The sequence below is a fragment of the Tetrao urogallus genome (assembly GCF_951394365.1).
Source record: "Tetrao urogallus genome assembly, chromosome: Z".
In the NCBI taxonomy this organism is placed as follows: domain Eukaryota; kingdom Metazoa; phylum Chordata; class Aves; order Galliformes; family Phasianidae; genus Tetrao; species Tetrao urogallus.
Genome location: NC_136816.1, coordinates 42,298,053 through 42,321,359, shown reverse-complemented (window position 1 = coordinate 42,321,359; position 23,307 = coordinate 42,298,053). Strand labels below are relative to the sequence as shown.

The 23,307-nt window shown below is 35.4% G+C and overlaps 1 protein-coding gene across 1 annotated transcript in view; it reads left to right on the top strand.

Annotated features, from left to right (window-relative positions):
• The window catches only part of CNTLN (centlein), a gene marked incomplete at both ends in the record, with an annotated part of 184,813 nt that overhangs the window by 121,464 nt on the left and 40,042 nt on the right, over window positions 1-23,307 (top strand). The window contains 3 exons of the mRNA XM_079548565.1: window positions 1,495-1,669; window positions 4,040-4,133; window positions 4,805-5,028. Of these exons, the coding sequence (XP_079404691.1) occupies window positions 1,495-1,669; window positions 4,040-4,133; window positions 4,805-5,028 (493 nt within the window). The remainder of the gene's footprint in view (window positions 1-1,494; window positions 1,670-4,039; window positions 4,134-4,804; window positions 5,029-23,307) is intronic.

Here is a 23,307-nt window from a genome sequence, read left to right as displayed (position 1 = left end):
AATTTCATTACAATTAACGAAATTTTATTCAGCTTAGCATGTTTTGCTTTCTATGACAAAGTTCAAAAAAATTTTGCCATTTCAAATTGAGTTTGAAGTGTAAATTAATTGTACCCATTTATACTTATATTCCTTTATCCTTAGTATATTTGTACCTATATATCCTAATGTGATATATAAATATCAGGTTAGGAAATTTGTGACATAAAAGAGTGAGCATTTTTGAAGGAGATATTTCAAGGTGTCATGTTCAAAAACCAAGGGAGATTTCTTATCTAGCTTGTTCTTGGTTTTAATATATGCTATTCTATGCCAGTGGTATGTCAGGCAGTGACTCTGAATTTATAAATTTAAGTCATTTTGCTGTCTAAGTAAACTATTATTTGGAAGAATTCAGATGAGAAAATCATGCACACACTTAGAAACATATCTCTGCTATGGCACAGATTACGTTGGTTTCTGTTCTTACCAATCAATAGAAATGCCAGTCTGTCAGCACAGGATTTGGTGGGCATGGTGTTCCTGTATAAACTCTTCTGAATTTCAGGCCTTCTGTCTGGTTAAGTACTATCCATCTCCAATCATTGATTTTTATGATGATGGAACTTTGTGAAGTCAGTTGTCTTTAAGAGTCTGAACTCAGTCTCTTTAAATGTCTTGGTTTAATAATTAACAGAATTGCTGTAGTCAAATGTTTCCTTCACAAATGGTTTGCACAAATGGTGATAAAGAACCACTGATGGTACAGAAGGTGATATTTCAAGATTCACGTTTTAAAGTAGACTGAACTGATTTAGAAAAAAAAATGATTATCTGGGGCAAGGCTATGAACAACTGGAAATTAAAAGTGTGTTGATATTTTGACATCAAATCATAAATTGAAGGGAAAAATGAAAAGTTTGTAGTTGAACGTAGTTTTTATACCCAGTTCCTATCTATGACACGCAATTTGTGTGTCATGAATATTAAATTGTATAAAATTTAAAAGTGCTACAAAAGGGATATTAGAATTTTCACTGAAGTGTTGTTTATGAGCTTGTCTCCATCAAAAGTACAAATAAATTGAAACAAATTGTTACTAAGTATAGTGCATTTCTTTTACTTCCTATCGAATATGGAAATGCAGAGGACACTTAATGTATCTGTGTAAGCTATTCACAGTCAAGAAGCACTATTATGTGACAATTAAGTGACAGTTTTTCAAGTCTTTCACTTCTGTGAATGATGTCCAGGAACTCTACTCGTATACTGAAATTCCATTTGACAGAAGGGACTGTCAGAGATGAGAAAACAATTTCAGAGATTTCTTTTTTATTGTACTTGTAAATATCTGCTGAATAAGTCACGTTAGTATTCTTTGGATTTTATAGTACTTTCTCTTCTTTCTTGCATGTAGTATTTTCTGTATGCTTGCTTATTGGCTATTTGGAACTTTTAAAAGGAATTGCTGATGCTTAGCTTTGTTTTGTTTTGTTTTCCCTCGTGCTGTTTTAGTGACTCTGAAATACCAACTCCTGAGAGTCTGGAAGCAGTGACTATGAAGATAGTGCAGGATATTGATCTGTTACCAGACAGAAATAAACAACAGGGAAAAAAGCAAATACAGGATGGCAAAAAGCCCTGCAACACTGCACATTTAGAAGGCAAAAGCCAGCGCTACAAGAAGAAGGTATATATGTTTTGTTCTCTAGTGCAGCATCTTGAAATTTAATAGTTAATATTATGACTGCTGTTCTTGTTTTAATTAATTTGGCTCTTGTAATCTGGGAAGAAAATTTTCTTTCAGGTATTCAGTGGTTAGGTAGAGCTTTATTATCATTTAGAATATTTTCTGAACAATTAGTCTGCAAAATATTTGAAGGATACATTGGAGTGCAAAAGCTGTTTAAAAAATGTAAACCTACTGTAGGTTAGTCCTACTGTCTCACAGTCCAGACAAAGAATGCCATAGTCATTCAATTTAACTATTTCTCATTTGGATAAACCATAGAATTTATCTGAGTGACACAGTCCATAACAAAGAATATCTCCATTTGCTCACTAGTAAAATGATGTGTTGACTAGTCAAGCATTACTACTTTTCAGTTCATTCGATGAGTAGAAAGTGTTACGTCCATTTTAGATTGTTTTGGCTCTAAGTCTGTCCAGGTGATTCTGTCAAAAGAAAAGTATGCTTTTAGCTTTTACTTAGCTCATTTACATTTATTTTGGAGATTTGAACCACTTGTCTTATTCCTAATATCCTTGTACTATTTTCTCCCAGAATGGGGACAGCTGGTTGTTTCTCAGGTCTTCAGATGCTCTTTACAACCCATAATACATGACTCATTTTTGGACTTCTGAGCAATGTCTAGACTACTTTTCCTCTCCTGTGTTTGCCCAAAGAAATCACTTCACATCATGGAGTTTAAAATACAAGTAGGCACTATTATTTATTAGGTTAAGAAACAGCACTAAAGCACTAAGTAACTTGGTGCTGCTTGAAAACTGCCTTGAAATTCTGTTATGTACAGTGAAATAACTGTTTGAGGAGTTTGAAAACAGATTTCCTTTTCTTGTTCTCTAAAGTCTTAAAATAAATACAAAATTTCTGGTCTTGTTATATATTTTGGTTTAATGTTTCTACCAGAAGATCCATTGTTTTGCCAAAAAAGCTGGAAAAAGGGAAATTTCTCCACAACTGTTTTGGTATGGAATACACACTATGAGCACATGCACATGATATTTGTGAAACTCTTGACAGTGTGTGCTGCTCCCATTATCTCCTGCCATTCCTTACTGAGGATATATAAGATGAGGCATTCAGCTGACTCTGGACTTTCTCGACTGACTGTCTTTCCTTTTTGCCTGCAATGCACTTGTTCTGTTCCAATTGGAAACAATAAACAGAAATACTCTGATACATTTACTTAGCAAGCTAGGGAATTTTGAGCATTCATAGGAAGTAGGAATGCTAAGTAGGAGTATATGCTTCACTGGAAATTCATCTGAAAATGTGTCTTGTTGTAAAAGTATACAAGATGGCATTGCAAAGCAGTTCAGAAATGTTGGTTTTCTTTGCAGTACAGCAGGTTTTACCAGTATTCCAAACAGCAAAAATAATAATAAAAATCTTAAAAAACTTTTGAGGGGGACACTCCAGTTGCATAATGGTATTTTCACACAAAGAGAGGCTAGAAAAGCCTCAGATGCAAAATCTGGTAAATCACAGAATGAGAGAATTGCAGAGGTTGGAAAGTGCCACTGGAGATCAAGTCCAACTCCCCTGCTAATATAGGTTCCCTACAGTAGGTTGCACAGGAGAGAGTCTAGACAGCTGTTAATATCTCCACAATCTCTCTGAGCAGCCTGTTTCAGTGCTCTGTCATCCTCGCAGTAAAGATCTTCCCCATGTTTGTATGGAACACTGCCCATTTTCTCTAGTTCTTTCACTGCATGCCCCTGAAAAGTGCCTAGCCTTTTCAACTTCTCTCCTACGTTTAGTTAGTGATAATCAGTGATGAGGTCTCCTCTCAGTGTTCCTGTCTCCACATTGAACAATCCCAGGTCCCTAAGCCTTTCCTCAAATAGGAAATGCTTCAGACCTTTTATCATCTTTGTGCCTTTGCTTCTCTCTAGAAGATCATTGCTGTTCTTGATCTGAGAAGCCCAGAACTGGACACTGTATTCCAGATGTGATCTCACTGGGACAGAGCAGAGGGGGAGAATCACCTCCCTTGACCTGCTGTAACACTCTTTGAAAAGCACCCCAGTATACCTTTGTCAGACAATCAATTTTTCTCCATGAGGATTCTTGGGGAAGAATAATTATCTACCTGTAACAGTTTGTTATTTTTGCTACATCTAATGGAAAGACAGAAATCTGTACTCTGTGGACTGGTATTGGAAAACCGATACTAACTGTAATTATAATTCAAGATTTTTTTGTGTTTTTGATAATAATTTTTTGCTGTTTTAATTCAAACCTGAAAACTTTGGAATTGTGTTATTTGTCATATGGAAGTACTGCTAAGACGCATGCTTTCTGTTTTTTGTTTAGAGCCATTTACAGAAAAAAGACCTGGAAAAGTTACAGTCCAAGAAGAGGAAGATCCACTGTGTCATAACAGCTTATCCATCATTTCTAAGGAAAGGTAGGAATACTATATATTTTTGGAAAGTTTATAAATAATCTTGACGAAAATTCCTGCCAAATATTTTGAAACTTCTTCCAATATGTTGCAGAGGCTCAGTTTATATGCAAGATTTGCTTGTTTAAATTAGCAGGAATATATTTCTAAATCATTATTTTAAAAGGAAATGATCTTACAGAACATGTCTGTTAAGCAACATCTTTTATCACAATTAAGATATTTTCTATTTTCCTAGCTCCTACCTATTGAATCTATTGATTAAAGTAAAGCTTTTCACTGTGTTTTGCTCTAGCTTGCCCTTTGTCCAGCACAACCATGGAAAATATTGAACTGCATTTTGGATCAAACTTTAAAAAAAAATAAAACAAACCTGTCTACAAAATAGTAAAGTCTTTATTTCTGGTATTATCATTCAAAGACTAAAGCCATTTAACTTTCAAGTCCATGTGGAATTTGCAGAGTTTGCACTTTAGAAAAAGAGCATCAAGCATTTATTGGGTATCTGAATTAATTTCTCAGTTCACCTACTGAGAAATATTGAATACAGTATCCTAGAAAAAAATTTAGCAGCTAGAATAGAGTTTTGAAGGGCTAGAGAAAAGCCAAAAATCATCCTATCTATCATGGTTTAGTGTCTGTGTCGGTTTAGTAACATGCCGTTTTCTGTTTAGTGAGCAGAACGAAAAGCAGAAACATCATTTTCCAGAAACAAGGCTATTCTGTTACTCTACTTCAGGAAACAATTAAGTCATTGCAGCGGCAGATAGGTGTTCTACTGAATGAAAAACAGACAGCAGTATCTTCTGTGGAGGAATATAAAGAAACAAATGAAAAACTAACAACTCAGCTACGTTTGGCTGGTCAGAGACTACAAAGTAGTAAATTGACCATACAGGTAAAGTCCATTTCATTATGGTGTCTTAAGATGTTCGGTTTAATTCTGTTATTTTGTGGAATTTTGGTAACATTACTTGTTTCTTAATTTATTATGATCAAAATTATGAAGTGTTACAAAACAGCATGTTTTATATGAGATTCTGAATTGTTTATTATGTACAAATGGTACTGAGACCTTATACACTTGACGTCCTTTTTACTTTGCTTATACTTTATTAACCCAGTCTGTTAGCCCTTCTGGAGAAGAAGTGTTTTTCCCTTTGATACTCTACCTGTATTGTAATGGTGAAGAGGATTTCCATTTTGTCTTGTGATGTGGGAACTTTCATGAGAATTTAATACTATGAACCACTGTTCTGTAAAGAAATGTCATTTCTAGAGAAAGCACTTGCATTCATATTCCCTAGGAATAGAATGGTTAATGCAACTAGAGTTTTCTTCCAGAGGAAACTCAAACCAATTCCATGTCTGTTTAAACCTAGCTCTCTCTGTCAAGGTGGAATGCTACAGAATAGGATTTATGAAGACAGAGACTGTAAAACTATTTGTTTAACAGTCCCAAAAATTACAGCTTCTTTCTTTACTTCAGTCTTCATTTCTTGTTAATCTTTTCCCATGCTATCACTCCTTTTCCCCATTCTCATTTTTATATATGTATTTTGTGTTAATCTATATGCAGCACCTCAGCTGGAATTCTTTTCTACTTGTACTGTAGTGATTGGCCTGCCCTTTATAGAGCTGAATCAACAAACACTTTTGCAGTAATTGTCTCCTGTTGGTCACACACACATCCTGCTTCCAGAATTATTGTGCTACAACAGATGGACTTGCTGGAAGGAGGCAGACATTAAAAAAGAAATCAAATCCCCTCCCCCTCAAACTTCTCTCCATTTCTCTCTTTGCGCAGAAGGCAGAAACAGTATCAGGAGCAGCACTTTTCACTTTCTTAGTGCTGGGGAACTGCTAATTTCTAGAGAAGGAGAAATCTCATTTATGTTACTCATTTTGCATAACTGTATACATGTAATGATTTCTTCAAAAATAGTCTTGAAGGTCATTGGGACCAATGGAGATCTGCCTGTCTGGCAAAAAGTACAATAATGTGAAGTTTCATGGGCAGTATAAACTTCACAGAGTTCTATGAGTAATTGAGGTAGAATATTCTACTTGCTCAGGCATCTTCTTGATTTGCCTTCCTGGAAGACTACCCATCAGGTGTCTGTGGGAGAACAATGTGGAAAATAAAATTAAAAAAAAAAAAAAAAAAAGGAAAGGAAAGGTGATTATAAAAAACGTGTTTTTTTTAAAAAAAGGCAGAATTTGCACGAAAATAAGTATAGCTGTAATGTAAAAGACTGACTCCAAGTGAAATAGTGTAGTCTTGGAAACCAGTTTTATTTAACTTTGTTCTTTTGGAAAGTTTCAAAAAAAAAGAGAAGATCAGTCAACGGTCTATTTAAAGGGTGGTGCATTCTAAGCAAAAATAAATAGATGGTGCTGCAGGTACTCAAGGAAAAATCTTTATTATGCATGCACTTTTTTTTCCTTCTCAGCAACCAATTCAAATTCCCTTTCTTATAACTAATTACTCTTCAGGTGCCATACTAGTGCTACCAAGTGGGAAATTTAAAGCAGAGGCTTAGGCTACTTGCCAAGTGAAAATTACGGAGGTAAGGAACCTACACAGTCACTGCAGGGCACATGCATGTTTTAGAGAGAACCATGATTCAGACAGATGAAGTGATTGTAAAGCAGATATTTGCGAGGGTTTTTTAGAGTCATAAGAAATACTACAGAGAAGTTTTAAGTTCTGGCAGTGGAAATGATATTTTTAAAAGCACGTTTTCCAAGAGTAATGTTTTTGTCGTTATTTCTTATCAGTGCTCCTTTTGACTTTAGATTCTGGAACTATTACGTAGATAGAAGGAAAAAAAAAAAGGAACAAACTGAGAAGTAAAAGATTTAGGCAATGTCTGGGTTCGGGGAGATGATTAGACACTTAGAATCAAACAAACAATCATGCACATATTTAGCAAATGTAACCACTGATATCATGGACTTGAACAAGATGTCATGTGACCTGAATTTAGCTAAGAAAATAAATCCATTTGGAGGCAAGGGCAGATGTTTGTGCACTCAGTTCTCCGTTATAATCCCCAGAGAATCTAATGCTAGAAGATCAGCTCTGGATTTAAGATTTAAACGTTCCAGATGTTCATTCTGAAACATTTTACAGTTGATACAACCTAAGAGCTGTCTGGCATCTGTTGATTTTCTGAATATATGTCCATATATTGTTCTGTGTATTTTTCTCGAAGATCTGCACACAGATACATGTTTACATCTGTTTTTCTGTTCCTTAGACTTAGGAATACTAAATTTCAAGGGGTTTGTTTTTTGTGGTTTTTTTTGTGTTTGTTTTTTTTTTGGAGGGGGGGGGGAAGGGTTTTTGTTTTTTTTTTTGTTGTTGTTGTTGTTGTTTTTTTTGTTTAGCCTTACAGTCTCTGCAGTAATATAAACTTCTTTCTTTGTTTTATTTCTGCAAAAGCAATTCTATGCATATTTGTGCAAAATGACTTTCAAGTGTCTGCACATGTAAGAATCAAAGCTTGCATTCTCCAAGGATTCACATCAACATTGAGTTAAGACCGTCTGTTCAGAAGTACAGTAGTTACATTTTGCAATCAGTATATAGAAATCACAGCTGGAGCTGATACTTAATGTAGAAGCAAAGGGATTTAGCATTTCCTTAGTTTCTTAGTAAAGCATCAGTGAAGAATTGTTGGAAAAATCCAGGATTTTTTCTTTTCAATAAGATTTGTTCCCCCCCCTTTATTCACTTCTATCATGAAGTGACTGGTTTTTTTTTTTTTTGGTTTTTTTTTTGTTTTTTTTTTTAAAGTATATTTAATGGTCTAGTATTAAATGTGGAGGTTGGTGGCCCTGCATGTGGCAGGGGGGTTGGAGATTCATGATCCTTCAGGTCCCTTCCAACCCTGGCCATTCTGTGATTCTGTGATTCTGTATCTATTGCTTATAGCAGAGCAGTACTAATTAATTTTATACAGTAGTTATCACTTCTGTCACAAAAGTTCAGACTAAATGTATTGAATAAAAAAGGAAGATCATATGCGGGTTGCCATTAGCACTTATCTTACTGATGTTGTGGCCTCTCTCAGGTCTTTGCTGAACAGATCTTTTGCATCAGTTCTGGCTTTCTTAGATGAAGACACAGAAAATACATCCCTTAATGGAATGCCATAGGCATTTGTAAAGTGCATGTATAAGACTGCTTCACTAGGAAACCTGGATCTTGAAGGACAGGAATGCATCAACTAGTCAGCTGACAGGTCCTTTGCAGAAGATAAAGTCAAAGTTTAAGTAAAATTTTTCAGATGCATTCTTGCAGATATGCAACTTCACTGATTCGGTATTTTAGAAGCATCTGTGCATTTTAGGTGCAGCTCAGCCAAGGGATTTTTTGTGAAAGCATTATAAAAATCTCTCGAAAATTAAATTTGGCCATTGAATTTTCTGTTCTCTTCGAATTTTGAGGGAACATATCTTTCTCCCAAGTTCTTACTAAGCTTTTCATATGCAATTTTTTGCTTTTAAGACACACTGATCTGCTGGATTATCTCAAGCACAGACATATAATCATGAAAAGGAGAAATGGACAAAAGAAAGCATTTTTATTTTTAAAGTGTTTTTGTGTCTCTGTGTATTCTCTTGACTATTGTTTACTGCACAGTTTGTCATAGAACAACTCAATTTAGCACTGTAGCTTCAGTCTTCTTATGGTATTTAAATATGAGTAATAACCAATTTAGCATTATTTTCAATTATGCTGAAACAAAAAGAAGTTGATGAATTTAGATGTATGATAAATTACTGATTTAACTACTGTTTACGTAAAGTTCTCACTTCCATTTTAGTTTTCATGAGTAGATTTTCACTCTTTACATTTGTTGCTTGTTTCTGTAGCAACTTTTGCATGTCTATACTTTCCTTAAATTTTAGGAACTTCTAGATCTTAGGAATATGCTTGAAAGTACAAGCTAATTTAAATATATATATATATATATATATATAGTAGTAAGTCTAAACTGCTTTTGGAACTTCCTCACTCTTAAATTCATAGAAAAGCTTATGTATTCATTGTCATTTATTTCTGAGTTAAATGAATTTTTTTCCTTCAGTGGCTTAAAAAGTTACTTTTCATGACGTGCATTGCGTAATAGTATTTGTATATCAAATATTCTGATATTTGTATATCAGAAAATCAAAATGATAGAAATTTATAAAATTTTTAGAAGATTTTACAATTTTGAACTTTTTAAGTAAATGGTAACTTTTTCAGGTAAGCTGGGAGTTTACAATGACTCCATTAGTATATGTAGCAATTCTGACTTGCTATTATACTGAAAAGTCATTAAAAATAAAACTACACAAAACTACAGATAGTCCTGCCCTAATGACTTCATATTGTAAAAGTCTAAAAATAAACAAATAAAAAAATCAGGTTTTTTTCTGTTCAGTCTGTTTCCGTTCTTACAGGGCATGTATACTTCTAGAATATTGTAGAAATAAGAATGAAAAAACTAAATATACTTACACTTATACTTAAGCTTATATGTAAGCTTAAAAAAGCTTACTTAATAGCTTTGTTAAACCTCAGTGCAAAGTCACGTCACAGCCATCCAATTTGGGCACTGGCTGCAGTAAAGTGATGAAATAACCCTATGAAGCTGATTTTAGAAAGATTTTTTCCCAGAAATGTCAGGAGAAAAGTGATTTCTCCCTCCTTTGCTTATGTAGAATTGTACAGATTACCCCTTCCTGACTGCTGTGATAAAGCAGGATATATTGCCTGTACTGTCTATGGTCTGTAAATATAATCTAATGTTGTGGGCCAGTATGAAACTGCTGTCTTCTCTAAACTTTCTTGGATATAAATGCTATGTTTATTTCTATTCTAAGGCCATAATGCTGTTATCATTTTGCATGAATGTGTAGAAGAAATCTCACTGATGGAAGGCAGTTCTAAACTCAAAACAAACCCCAATTTATATATTCTTAAGAGAAAGCCTGTTTTTCTGGTCTCACTAGAGAGTTCCAGATTTAAACAACGCTGCCTATAGGTAGAAGAAAAATATCTGTAATTTTTTACATATTTTATTTTATAGAATTTAGATTCAAGGTCTGGACCTAATCCATAGTTTTCGAAGGCTTAGAATTGAGTACACAGAGAAAACACATACATAATAAATTAAGAGTGACGTTAAGACTTGTTAGAGTTTTTTCTGAGCCTAATAAATTGAAAATCAGGCTAGGATGTCAGATTTATAATGCTCTGTGATTCTGTGAGACTAGAATTTATTTCTTCCAATTCCTAGTCCAAATTTCTGCTGGGAATGAAAAAAGGCAAACTTGAAGATCCTTGTGGATCCCTTCCAAATCATGATATTCTGTGATTCTGTGATTCTATGATTCTGTGATTGGCTAGTTAAAAATATTTGTTCAAATTCTCATTTACTGAGTGGAGAATTTTTTCTCTGATAAACCACTAATTGCCATTGTTATGAAACAGTTCTCAAAGTTCTTCTCTATCAGGGAAGTTGACTTAGAAATAAAATGAGAAATTTTCAAATGTTAAAGTGAGTGTGGCTGAAGTTTTAAAATGTGTGTGCACCAAGAAATATTTTTGCTATTTGTTGCATTGAAAATGTGGAGTATGTTCAGGTTGGTTACTTTAAAGAACTACTTTCTGAAATATATTTATCATGAAACTGTGCTTTCATTACAAAACAAAATTAAAGCAAAATACCTTTTACACTTCTATTGATCTCTGAAGAAAAATTACAATAAACCTTTTGAATTATTGATGAAAAACAGTTGAAGTACATTGCACGTAGGAAATGTGTCTCATTCATAAATTAAAGAGAACAGTTGGCATGAACTGGAACTATGAAAGTTGTGTTATATTGCTGTCAAAATGAAATAACTTAGAGATAGCTAAAATCTGGAAGAATGTACTGTAAAAAGAAATTGTGGAGACTACAAGAAGTTCTTAGGATTTAGTTAAAATCAATATGTATTTACCATAGCATGTAGAAATTTTAAAAATTATGTTTCCATAATAAAAGAACAAATCTGTATCACAAGGATTAGCATGTTCTTGCCATGTTACACAGATAGATAGTATACGTATCTATTATCCTATCTAATCTCTTTATATCTGATAGCATAATATGGTAGCATATATTTTTATGAATATAACAATAAACACTAGAAGAGATATTGTAATTTTTACTTTATTGATTTAAGTGATATGGAGCTTAATTTTCTTCACCTTTATGTGATTTGATCAGCCTTTCCTAGTGAAGTCTTTCTTATTATTAGACAAAAAAATGGAACTGCATTTGCATTTTTTTACCCACAAATTTTCCTAAGTAACACACCTAGTGAAGTTCAGCTAATAGAATTTCATGAGATTTGTTTTTGTCCTCCCTTTGTTACTAAGTTCTTCTTTTAAGTTATACTAAAATGTTAAGACCCCCAGTGCTTATTCCTACAGTTTGCTGCATTCTGTACGTTTTAGTACAACTCCTGTTCTTGATGACTTCTCATAACATTAACATCATGATTTTCACCCTTTTGAGCTTTATGGGTAGCATGTATCTAATAAAGCACTTAGTATCCAAATTATTTTGAATGTTTCACAGTTTTATAAGACGTTCATCTTTTTGCGTTCCTAAAAGTATTCTTATTGTTACTTCAACTCTGGTGAAGTCAATTGCCTATGTTTTCAACTTTAGAAAAAAGAGAACAAATTCCTAACGAATCATTTTTTCTGTAATAAGATATAAAATTTTCTTTGTATTTGCAATGAGAAGTCAATGGAAAACCGTAACTATTCTGGGATTCCGTATGAAAGTGTACTAGGTATTCATTATAAAAATATCTTCTCTGAATTCAGTGTGATCTGCTCAGGTAATTAAAGCTGACCACTGAGCTGGATTTGGTTCTCAAACCTGCTCTGTGGTATGAAGTTCTGTGGATTGCATATGCTTTTTGTATATGCAATGCATATATATGCATATATAATGCATATGCTTTTTTGTATATTTATACGTTGTGAATTCTCATAAAAACAAAAAAACAAACAAAAAACCCAACACTGATTTGGGAATTATTTGTAGACAGGAGATTGCATTTAAGCTCTGGTAGTCTTGCAGATTGTTATGGAAAAAAACAGTTTGGGTTGCAAGTTAGACTTGTTCATTGGATTCCCCCATAAATCATTAATTATTATTAACTGTCAATATTAAATAGGAATTTTACTTACTAATCACTTTAATGATTTGTTAATTTCAAGATTTCCAAGGTTGGAATACATACCGTGGTAAAAATATATTTTTTTCAGCTCTAGTCTTGAATCAAAATCTCTCCATGATGAGATCATAGAATCATAGAATCTTTTCAGTTGGAAGAAACCCTTAAGGGTCATCTAGTCCAACTCTACAATGAACAGGGACATCTAGACACCTACAGCTAGATCAGCTTACATCCCTGTCCAGTCTGACTTTGAACATCTTTAGGGATGGCTGATCCACCACATTTCTCGTCAACTTTCTTTCAATGCCTCAGAACCCTTATTGTAAAAATTTCTTCCATATGTCCACTTTAAATATCCTTTCTTTTAGTGTGAAACCATTTCCACTTGCCCTGTCACAGCGGACCCTGCTAAAGAGTCTGTCCCCTTCATTCTTACAGACCACCTTTAGATACTGAAAGGCTGCTCTCAGGTCTCCCCAGACCTTCTCTTCTCCAGGCAGAACAGCCCCAGCTCTCTCAGCCTGTCCTCGTAGGGGAGGTGTTTCATTCCTTCATTTTTGTTGAATCATTTTTGTTGTTCTCCTCTGGATGCATTTTAACAGTTCCACATCTCTCCTGTGCTGAGGACTCCACATCTGTACACAGTATTCTGGTGGAAGTCTCACCAGTCCAGAGTGGAGGGGCAGGATCACCTCCCTTGACTGCTAACCGCACTTCTTTTGGTGCTGCCCAGAATAAGGTTGGCGTTCTGGGCTGCAAGGGCTCATGTTGGCATCCACCAGTACTCCCAGATTCTTTTTGGCAGGGCTGTGTTCAATCCTTTTGTTCCCTATTTGGTATTGATGGTGGAGATTGCTATGACCCAGATGTGAGACCTTGCACTTGGACTTGCTGATCCTTGTGAGGTTCCTGTGGGCTCACTACGCAGCCTGACTAGGGCTCTGTGAATGGCATCCTATCCTTCAAGTGTGTTGACTTCATCCCACAGCTTGGGGTCATCCTTAAACTTGCTGAGAATGCATTCAATTTCACTGTTGATGTCATTGATGAAGATATTAAAGAATAATTATCCCAAATACAGACCCCTGAGAGAAACCAGTTGTCACTGATTTCCATCTGAGCTTTGAGACACTGACTACCACTCAGGGTATGATCTCACTTGCCCCCAGTGTTCCATTGCATTTTGAAATTACAGAATAAGAATTACTTTAAAGGATAAGCTGCATTTTTTTTGAATATTGTTTAGTATTGTAATGTTTAGTATTCTGATACACTAGACTGTTCTGTGGGTGCTACCAAAAGAGATAGATGCCTTGGTTTCTATCAGCCATATATGCAACCATGGAAGTCTGAATCTGTATATATATATAACTGCCTGTTTAATCAGAGATTTCTACTTAATAATTGATTCTTTCTCTCATTTCTGAGCTAGGTAAACATTTTCCTGATTGTATTTTTATGAAAAATTTTCAGGAGTCATAAGAATTTGGGAGAATACTTCTGCAACTCTTTGTATTGTGAATATTAAATGATAAGTTGATTATTCTCTTTCCTCCTAATACATCGTCTTTCCTTGCTTCCTATTCCTTTGTTTCTGACATAATCAATTAAATAAATTTCTGTCATTGGGCAGATAGGGAGCATAAGGTTGGTAAAGCAGAGTGCTCAGTATGGTTAATAAGGGTAAATGTATGTAATATGAATCATGAAGATACAGTTTTATTCCTGCTATGAAAAGGTGGATTACCTAACAAATTGAGGGAGAATGACCATGGGATTATGAAAATGGCTGTAGAAACTGAAAGTAAATAAAAATCTTACAAGCATATCCATTTATATTGTGTGTCCCTCTGCCAAAGCAATTAATATTCTTTAGTGATCTTAACCATATTTCATATAGGATATGGACTGAAGTTAAATAGTATCACATAGCACACAGCGTAGACTTAATGTGGAAAGGAGCACAGACTTAATGTTCATATCAGTTCATATCTTAAGGTTAAATTGGCACATATAGGTAGTACGTAATCATTTTCTCTGGTTCAGAATCTCACATACCATGAAATTAATTTTTCAGCTGATCCCTCACATGAATGATAACATTATTTTTTTTCCCTGAGATAATGGTTTACACCTTATGCATCCATTCCTTTTGGATATACTATGATATTTATGACAGTCTGTTTGCTCTCTGTTTTAGAGGTAAAATCTTTCAATCATTTTTTGTAATGTGTGACAACATGAAAAATCCAAGCAAGTGCAGGAGGGTATCTTGAGTCATTGATAGCAGTTCTAAAATTTCAATCATCCACCAGACACTGCCTGAAAAGTATATATCATTATGACCTCACAAAATTTTTAATAAGGAAATCATTACATCATAATGAAAACCAATACATTGCTCAAGCTGAGCAAGCGGAACGGCTTTCTCCTTGGAACCAGGGACTCTAAAGAAAAATGAGAGTCCTAGTAGAAAATAAGTTGAGCATGAAATCCCAATGCCACTGTGAAAAACAATAACATGTTTCCTGGTATATACACCTTGAATGTATAGAGACCGTATGAAAGGAGCAAAGAGAATACGTTTCCTTTGGCTTTGAAATGATTTGCTCATAGAGTACCCTGTCTGACTGCCCTCACAGCAAATGTCTTCCTTGGATCTGATCTAAATCTAAATCCTAGTATCTGATCTAAATGGCATAAAGCCATTTTCCCTCATCCTCTCACTACATGCCCTTATAAAAAATCCCTCCCCAGCTTTCCTGTAGCCCCTTTCAGGCACTGGAAGGCTCTGTAAAGTCCTCCCGAAGCCTTCTTTTGTCCAGGCTTTAAAGCCCCAACTCTCTCAGCCTGTCCTCATATGGGACGGTGCTCCAGCCCTCTGATCAACTTCTGGACCTGGTCCAGCAGCTCAATGTCCTTCTTGTGCTGGGGGCTCCAGAACTGGACTCAGTACTCTGGGTGGAGTCTCACAAGGGCAGAATAGATGGGCAGGATCATCTCCCTCAACCTGCTGTTCACATTCTCTTAATACAACCAAAGATATGGTTGGCCTTCTGGGCTGCAAGTGCACATTGTCAGCCCATGTTGAGTCTTTCATTAACCAACACCCCCAAGTCCTTCTCCTCAGGGCAGCTTTCAAGCCATTCTCTGCCCAAACTCTTGGTTGGGCTTGCAAGCATATCCAGAAGAATCCAAGTGGAACTGACAGAAGACCATCTGAAGAAGACTTTTCAAAAGGATTGGAAAACATGCAATCCCAGAGAGCAATTAGAGGTTATCAAAGAGGAGATTAAATGGTAACTCAAGTTACCATTTACATGATGTTACACCATCAGACATTTACAGACGTTACAACATCTAAGAAAAAAAATTGTCTGTAGGTTCTTTAATCTAGCAAGGGAATCCTGAGAAAAGATTCAAGACACAAGACTGAAAAAAGATAGAATCATATTGAATCTAAGGTTTATGGTTTTGACATAACAGAAAATGGCCATTGGAAAACGTACAACAAAAATTATCATAGAACTCACCTTTTCATGAGATTGATTTCAAATCTCTATGCCACTACATATCTTCCACTGTTTCCCCCTTATTTAAAAATTTGTTGCTTCTACATGAAATTTAAGGAAATGTAATGAATTCAAGAAGTTTTGAAATGTAAGCATATTGTGAAAATTATTATAATTAAGAAATAATGTAAAGTACAAATTATATATCTGGTGTCAGAGAACTGCAGTGATATTGGACAATCAATCTAAAGAAGAACTGGAGTGAAAACAGCTGCTTCGGTTCAGCAGTAGGAAGCCTACAGGAAAGAAAAAAAGTCTGTTCTGTAACAAGCATGAGAATGATTGAGACACACAGAGAGGATATGTTTAATGATGTGGGCAGAAATTAAGGTATGTTTTTAACTTAACAGTTAGTTGTTTGAAGAACTGGTGGGAGAATACATGTACTTCATAGAGCACAACAGAAATTTTGTGATGAAGCACAGGATGCTTTGCTTTTAATTGCAGGGATGTTAAACATGGACAAGGAATTTAAGAAAAACAAGCCAATGTCTTATAAGGGTCTAGCTGAAACCATGGAGAAGTATGTCCTTGTTTCAGCTGGGACAGAGTTGATTCTCTTCAGTGTCTGGTGTGATGCTATGTTTTCGCTTTAGGCAAAAAACAATGATAATAACACACCACTGGTTTTGTTTTTGATGAGTAGCGCTGCAGCAGTAAAGCCAAGCGCATTTCAGCTTCTTGTACTACCCTGCCTGTGAGGGAGCTGCTGGGGCACAAGGAACTGCAAGGGGACAGAACATGGACAGCTGACCTAAACTGGCCAAAGGGATATTCCACGCCATGTGGTGTCATGCTGAACTATAATCTGGGGGAGTTGGCCGCAGGGGGCATCTGCTGCTTGGGGACTGGCTGGATATCAGTCAGTGAGTGGTGAGCATTTGCATTGTGCATCACTTGTTTTGTGTGTATCAATTATCAATATTAATATTTCTCTCTTCCTGTTGTACATGTGTGTGTGAGTCTGTGTGTGCTCACGTTATACTGATCATGGATTTAGTTTGATATTTGTACTCAGTAGTGCCATCATTCTTGCACTTTAGGATCCTTACTTTAGAAATTCTTAAGAAGTACACTCATGCACCTGGTATAATCAAACTGGAATGATCTTAACTATTCAGAAATACAACTGAGAGATCTATCTTGAGTCACAGTAGTTGTGGGTGGCAAGACAGGTGGGAGGATATTGGCAGGTATGTATCATGATTATTGCCTTTGAAATGCCTGGAACTCACCCTTGGACAAGCACAGAATCCTAGAAAGCTGACAAAATGTTTTAAAAAGATATGCCCTGATACTGGCAATTCCCAAGAGCTTGCTGCACTGTGCTGAGTCTGGCCTGCATCTATCAAGCACTATTCAAGACTGTTCTGCACCCTCAAAAGGAATAAAATGCCTCTGGATCTGACCCAGCCTCTGAGAGAAGATGAGGAGGTCTACTCCATACCAAAGCCATCACAAGAATTAGAGGAAGAGTCAGAGGTTGTAAATGAACCAGTAACCATCCGATGTTTGTCCTTTGCTGAGCTATGAGATATATGGAAAGACTTCTGCCATCATCCAGGCAAGAACATTGCCATCTGGCTGCTTCGATTCTGGGATAATAGAGCCAGTAACCTAGATTAGTGGGCATAGAAGTCGGGCAGTTGGGATTTCTCTCTAGGGAAAGGAACAAAGCAATCGCAAAAAAAATAAACAAAGCTCTCCCTCTCTGGATGAGAAGTCCTGTCAGCTGTGAAAGAAGGTTATTCCTACAGGGAGGATATTACATGTCAGCCAGGTAACTGGACCATCAAGGAGAGAGTATTTGAGGAAATTTGCTCTGCTGGGGGTGGTGTATAACACTGACCTGAACAGGGATCGGTCATTCCAAAATCCAGCCAGCATCAAGTGCAGAGGATCCATTGGGCAGGCATTTGTACAGAGTTCATCACAATAATGTGCCAACTGACTGGCAATAATGACCTGGAAAGATAGAGAGGAACAAATGCTGGATGAATTGTCTGGCCAACTGCAAGAGTATGAAGAAGGTATCTCATCCTCCCTACATATACGTGTTTCAGCTGTGAATAAAGTGCTTAAGTGGCATCAAGAGAAAAAGGTTTCTTTCACCCCACTTGTATAAACCAGTATGTCTGTTATTAGAGATGAGCATTCCTCTAATTTGGCACATAAATTAACAGTTTTGAATGACTCATCTTTGCTTCAGGCTTGGCTTCCAAAAGATCAAATACTTATTTTTCAAAGTGTGTTTTGTGAGAAGTAGATGCTTTGGCAGAAAAGAAGAAAATGAAACTAAGTTTACTATGAGAAACAAGCAAGGGAAAGGAATAATAATAGAGCAATTTTTAAAAAATATATTGGCGCTGCACTTACTTAGAGCTGTAAATTTTGCAAGTTGTCTTACTGGCAAATGGGGTTAAGGTAATCATGAGGAAAGCTAAGTAGTAGGAAACATACACTGGTTTTATTTCCTCAAGATAGTTTGTATTGAGGCCTTGAAACTACAGGAAATATATAATTATTTACTCCACTTTGAGTACATTCCCTGAAAAAGAGGTAAAAGTGGTCTTTTTTTTTTTTAATGAACATAATTTTGAGAAAATTTAAAAGTGAGAAATCTATAACTTAACTGTAGGGCATATTTCTTGTACTACACTGTAGTACACACTACTGTATAAAGTTCAAAAGGTATTTTGCATCTTATTGTAAATCCCTAAAAAGGATATTACTAAACTACTGGGCAGTTCTGGCTGTTCCTATTCTTCTCTCAAGAAGGAAAAAAATTTTTTTTTGAAATTTCGAAGTCTCATTTCCATTATTCAGCAGCTTCTTTGTGATATTTGTACTTACTTTTCATAAAAATGAGTTTAAAACTTCTTTATATATACAAATACGTATTTTCCTATTTGCATATACTCACTGACTTGTCTTTACACTGGCAGCTTTCGTAGCAGACATCTAGTGTAGAGTGTTCAGTTTGTATATGTCAGATCCTCAAGGGCCATGGCTTTTGCCAGATGAAGCACTTTTGATTTTGAGACTGATGAAACACAGTGCTATTATTGATCTGTGCATGACACAGCCTGTCTCTCTGCTGGCAGAGTGTAGCAACATTTATCCAGGAATTTGTGAAATGTCACTCGGATCATGTTCATAAGGTAAACTGTGCAAAAACAGGGATCCAAGCTGAGAATCCATGAGGAATTGGACGTGACTCTCTTACTCCTTCATCCTATCTTCTAGGGGAGGTAAAGTGATACTTGTTAAAACAATGTGTTTTATATCAGATGTTGAAAAACTATGTTTATCACTATGAACATCCTGTACAATATAGTCATACTGTTGTGCTTAGGTAAGTTAGTAAAAGTGATCTAAATATTGTAAATCAATAATTTCTGTTCTGTTTGGGAAAAAAAAAAAAAAAAAAAGAAGGAAACATTTCCTGCATGCTTCCTACTAGAAAACTCTGATACTCTGATTATATTCTACAAATTATTTAACTTTTCTTGCATCAGTTTGCAGTTAGGGATGTAATAGTGCATGTTTGACGTTAAGATGTCAGGAAGCAAGAGTTATCACAAAGAATATGACCGCTTCTGACAAAATACTGATATTTGCAGGTATGTCCCCTAATAAATAACGATTGAACAAGGCTGACCATTTTTCTTAGTAGCAAAAGCATCTGTCATAGAAAATAACAAAAATTACTGTGAATAATAAAAAAGCAGGCTCCCATGTGCCTGTGTATAAAGGCTCAAATGTGACTGACTTTTGGAGACATTTTTAAAAATATTTCAGCTACACATTCCCTGTAAACTGCAAACTGGATGTTGTACCTTCTCATTAATGACATTAAAAAAAAAAAAGAAAAGGCACACAAAAAGATTTTCTGTTTTCTGTTTATAGATTATTTATTGCAACATTAATTTGAAATTTGAAATTTATTCAAAAAGGAAAAAAATAACTGTTATATTTGCCTCCAGTTTTCAATTTTGAACATTCTAGTTCAGACAATTTTCTAGAACTTTCAATTTAAAAAAAAAACAGTTGCTATTTTGTATGCATAATGAATGTAGCTTTCCCAACAGACTGACAAATTGGTGAGTTGGAAATTCATGAGTGGTGGAAGATGCCAAAATTGCAGGATTTCTGTTTTGCTTTGTTTTTGGTTTGGTTGCTTTAGATTTGGGTGGATTTGAATGTTTGTGTTGCAGAAGTCCACAGGCTGCCAAATACAAATAAGTTCCTTTTCTGGGGAACATGTAGATGATATTTCATGGCATAAAGGCCACCTGCTTGTAAAATCTACTTATCAATCATCATAGAAGGATTTCTGTCTTGTCAGGCATTACTTTTTTCACACAAAATTTCACAGAGGACATTTATTTTACTACTTAATACTTACAAGGTTCTCTGTGAGACACTAATTCTTGTTTGGGGTACAAAACATGAAATATATGGAAGAAATCAACAAGAATTCTGAGAAGTATTACAGATGTCACCTGTGAGAAGAAATTCAAGGAAAATATTTAATGAAATTTACAAATGACATCTTCCAATGTGTAAAAGACTATTTTATTTTGGAAGGCTGATGTTCTGTTTGTGCTTCTATCTCTTTTAAGATAAGGCATAAAGAAATAGATTTGATTTCTCAAGAAGGATTTAGATGTAAGGCGAGTGCTCTCAATTTGAGGGACCTGAAGAACTGCATAAGGTTGCTATGGAATCTTAGTAGATAGGCCAGAGAGTTAGGAATAGTCTGTTTGCACTACCACTGTAGTTGCACTACTTTGCACTGTAGTTGCACTTGTAGTTGCACTGTACTTGCACTGTTGCACTACTGCTGTATTTGACGTATTTGTCACATCACTCTTGGTGTTGTAGTACTTTTTTGTTCTTGTCAAAGTACCTAAGACTGACAAAATATTTTTTAGGTATTGAAGAGTTTGAACAGTGTCAGGGGGTTGAAACCAAATCTTTAAGATCCATTTTGGCACAAGCCATTCTATGAGTCTGTGAATTCCAGGTCCTCGAGTTCTTTTGAGCTCCTCCAGACATAAGAATGTTATTCTTCTTCACTCATTGTCAGGTCTTCTGCAAAGCACCAGTTTTTATGTGTTTGACTTTCTAGTTATTGCACACTGAGTTTTCTTTGTTTAGTTTAATGCTTTGTGGAAAAAGCTCATGGTCAGCTCCTTCTCCATTTCACTTCGAAGACATATTCATAGCCAAGAGTGCAAACCAGAAGAGCACAGGTTCTCTTTTAACTGTACCAAGGAAGATACAGAATGTGTTTGATATTTTTTCATCTTTCTGGGCTTAATGGACTAGGAGCAGGGAACTAAGACATCTTCAGCAGCATGGAAAATAAAGGTGTTACAACTACAATGACTTTTGAAACAGGAAAGAAAAAAAAAAAAAGATATCTAGGTTACATGCCTGATTGCTTTTCTACAGTATTGTTTCCTTGTGATTGTTTTGGACCCTAGTTGTTGCAGGCAATGAATACTGGCTCACAGTAAGTATTCTTTGGGATCTCTATAGAAGTTAGATACTAATAACCCACTTTTAGCCAGAAGGAAAGAATTTTTGAGCTTTTGAAGCCACATTTGTGTGCTTGAACTGTCTGCACCTCCTACACCCACTGTTAGAGAATACAGAAGAATGTCAGTCCTTCTCGCTAATGCTCTGTACCATCTAATTTGTTCTGCTTAAGTGTCATTGGCAGTGACAGCTGACAGTAATGACATTGGCAATAATGATGTAATCATGGACTGTTGAGATTGTGAGTATTGTGTTCAGGCTTGTTTTGTATTGCTCTGGATATCTTTTATACCTAATATGACAAGAACTTCTTCATTTTCTCAGTAATGGGGACTGTATGGTCATACAGTATCACAAGCCATAAAATGTCTCATGAGATTTCTAGGCACTGGCAAAGACCCTACTGTTTGATGGCTGGAGTGGTCTGCCTGTACGTACTTTTCAGTTCATTCAGAGATTCAGAGGTCCTGTGATGCTCCGTGTGCATCACAGTGTGATGTGAGGAGACTTTTATGCTCTTATCTCAGTGAAGCAACCATAGGAAAATGAGGCAAATGCAAAGAAATGGCAGCTGTAGATCTGCTTCAAGCTGGGACCTTGAATCAAAGGCACAGTTGCAATATTGTCTTTAAATTTTTCATTTATTTGAAAAGAAATAATTGCCCAAATGAGTCGTAACATTTATCATAATCATGATAAAGGGAAAGTATACTTCATTTTACCTATAATCCTGAAAACATGGCTTCTTCTTATGGTGGTCTCTTCAGCTATTTAATATGTGATTTAAGGAACACTTTATCTTAAACTGTTCATTTATGCCTGTAGTTTTAGCAGGCATTCCAATGATAACATAAATTACAAATTAAAGATAAGACTGTTGGGGTTCATTTAGAAGAAACCAGGGATAAATTACCACTTTAATTTAAATGCAAAGATTTAGAAGTAATTTTTAAGGCAATTCATGATTTTGAATAATACCCCTTGCCCTCGCATCTCCCTCACAGTGTGTATCATCAGCTTCCTCATACTCTTTAGAAATGCCTGGTAATATGCTTTTCTTTTCTTGAGTAGAAAACCAATATGCTATACATTAATGTTTATACAGTATTACCTTTATTCTACAAGAAAAGTTTCAGATTTTTTTTTCCATCTCTTCATTGTGTATCTGTATTTTTGATCTGTGAGAACATTGCATTTTTCCAGTAAATTTGTTAATTAAATCTACATGTAAAATGCTCTACTTTTACATAACTGACTGTCTGAAAAAAAAATAATCGAAAAAGCTTCCAAAGACATTTACTAATCTTTTATTGATCGCTGATGCAATTATAAACGACTTGTTTAAATAACTGCATAAATTTAAATCTGCGGCTATAGTTTGTTTTTTGTTTTTTATTTTTTGTTTTTTTCTTGAGTACTGCAAGCCACTTTGGAGAATAGCTCATTTATACACTTAGTTTAAGTAATTTTTATCTCAAAATATCCGTATCACATCCCCAACCTTCCAGAAGTGTTTTCTGTAAGTTGGCAGAAATAGTCTTTAACCGCTTAAAACCTTTAATGCATAGTGATAAGGCCAGAGTATGGGAGATGGAGCAGTTTTCCCTACAAGCACAGGACTCCCACCTTCTTATATTTCAGATGCAGAAGTGTTTCAGTAGAAAATGGTTCACTTTCTAAAACACATGGAAATGGGGAGAGGTTAAATTAATATTTCACCATTCTTTCAACTGTTTTGTTTCTTTCTTGGTTATATTTTCTTTTAAAATAATTCTAGCTTTTAAAGATACAAAGCTGTATGCTTTCAGAAATAAGCACAT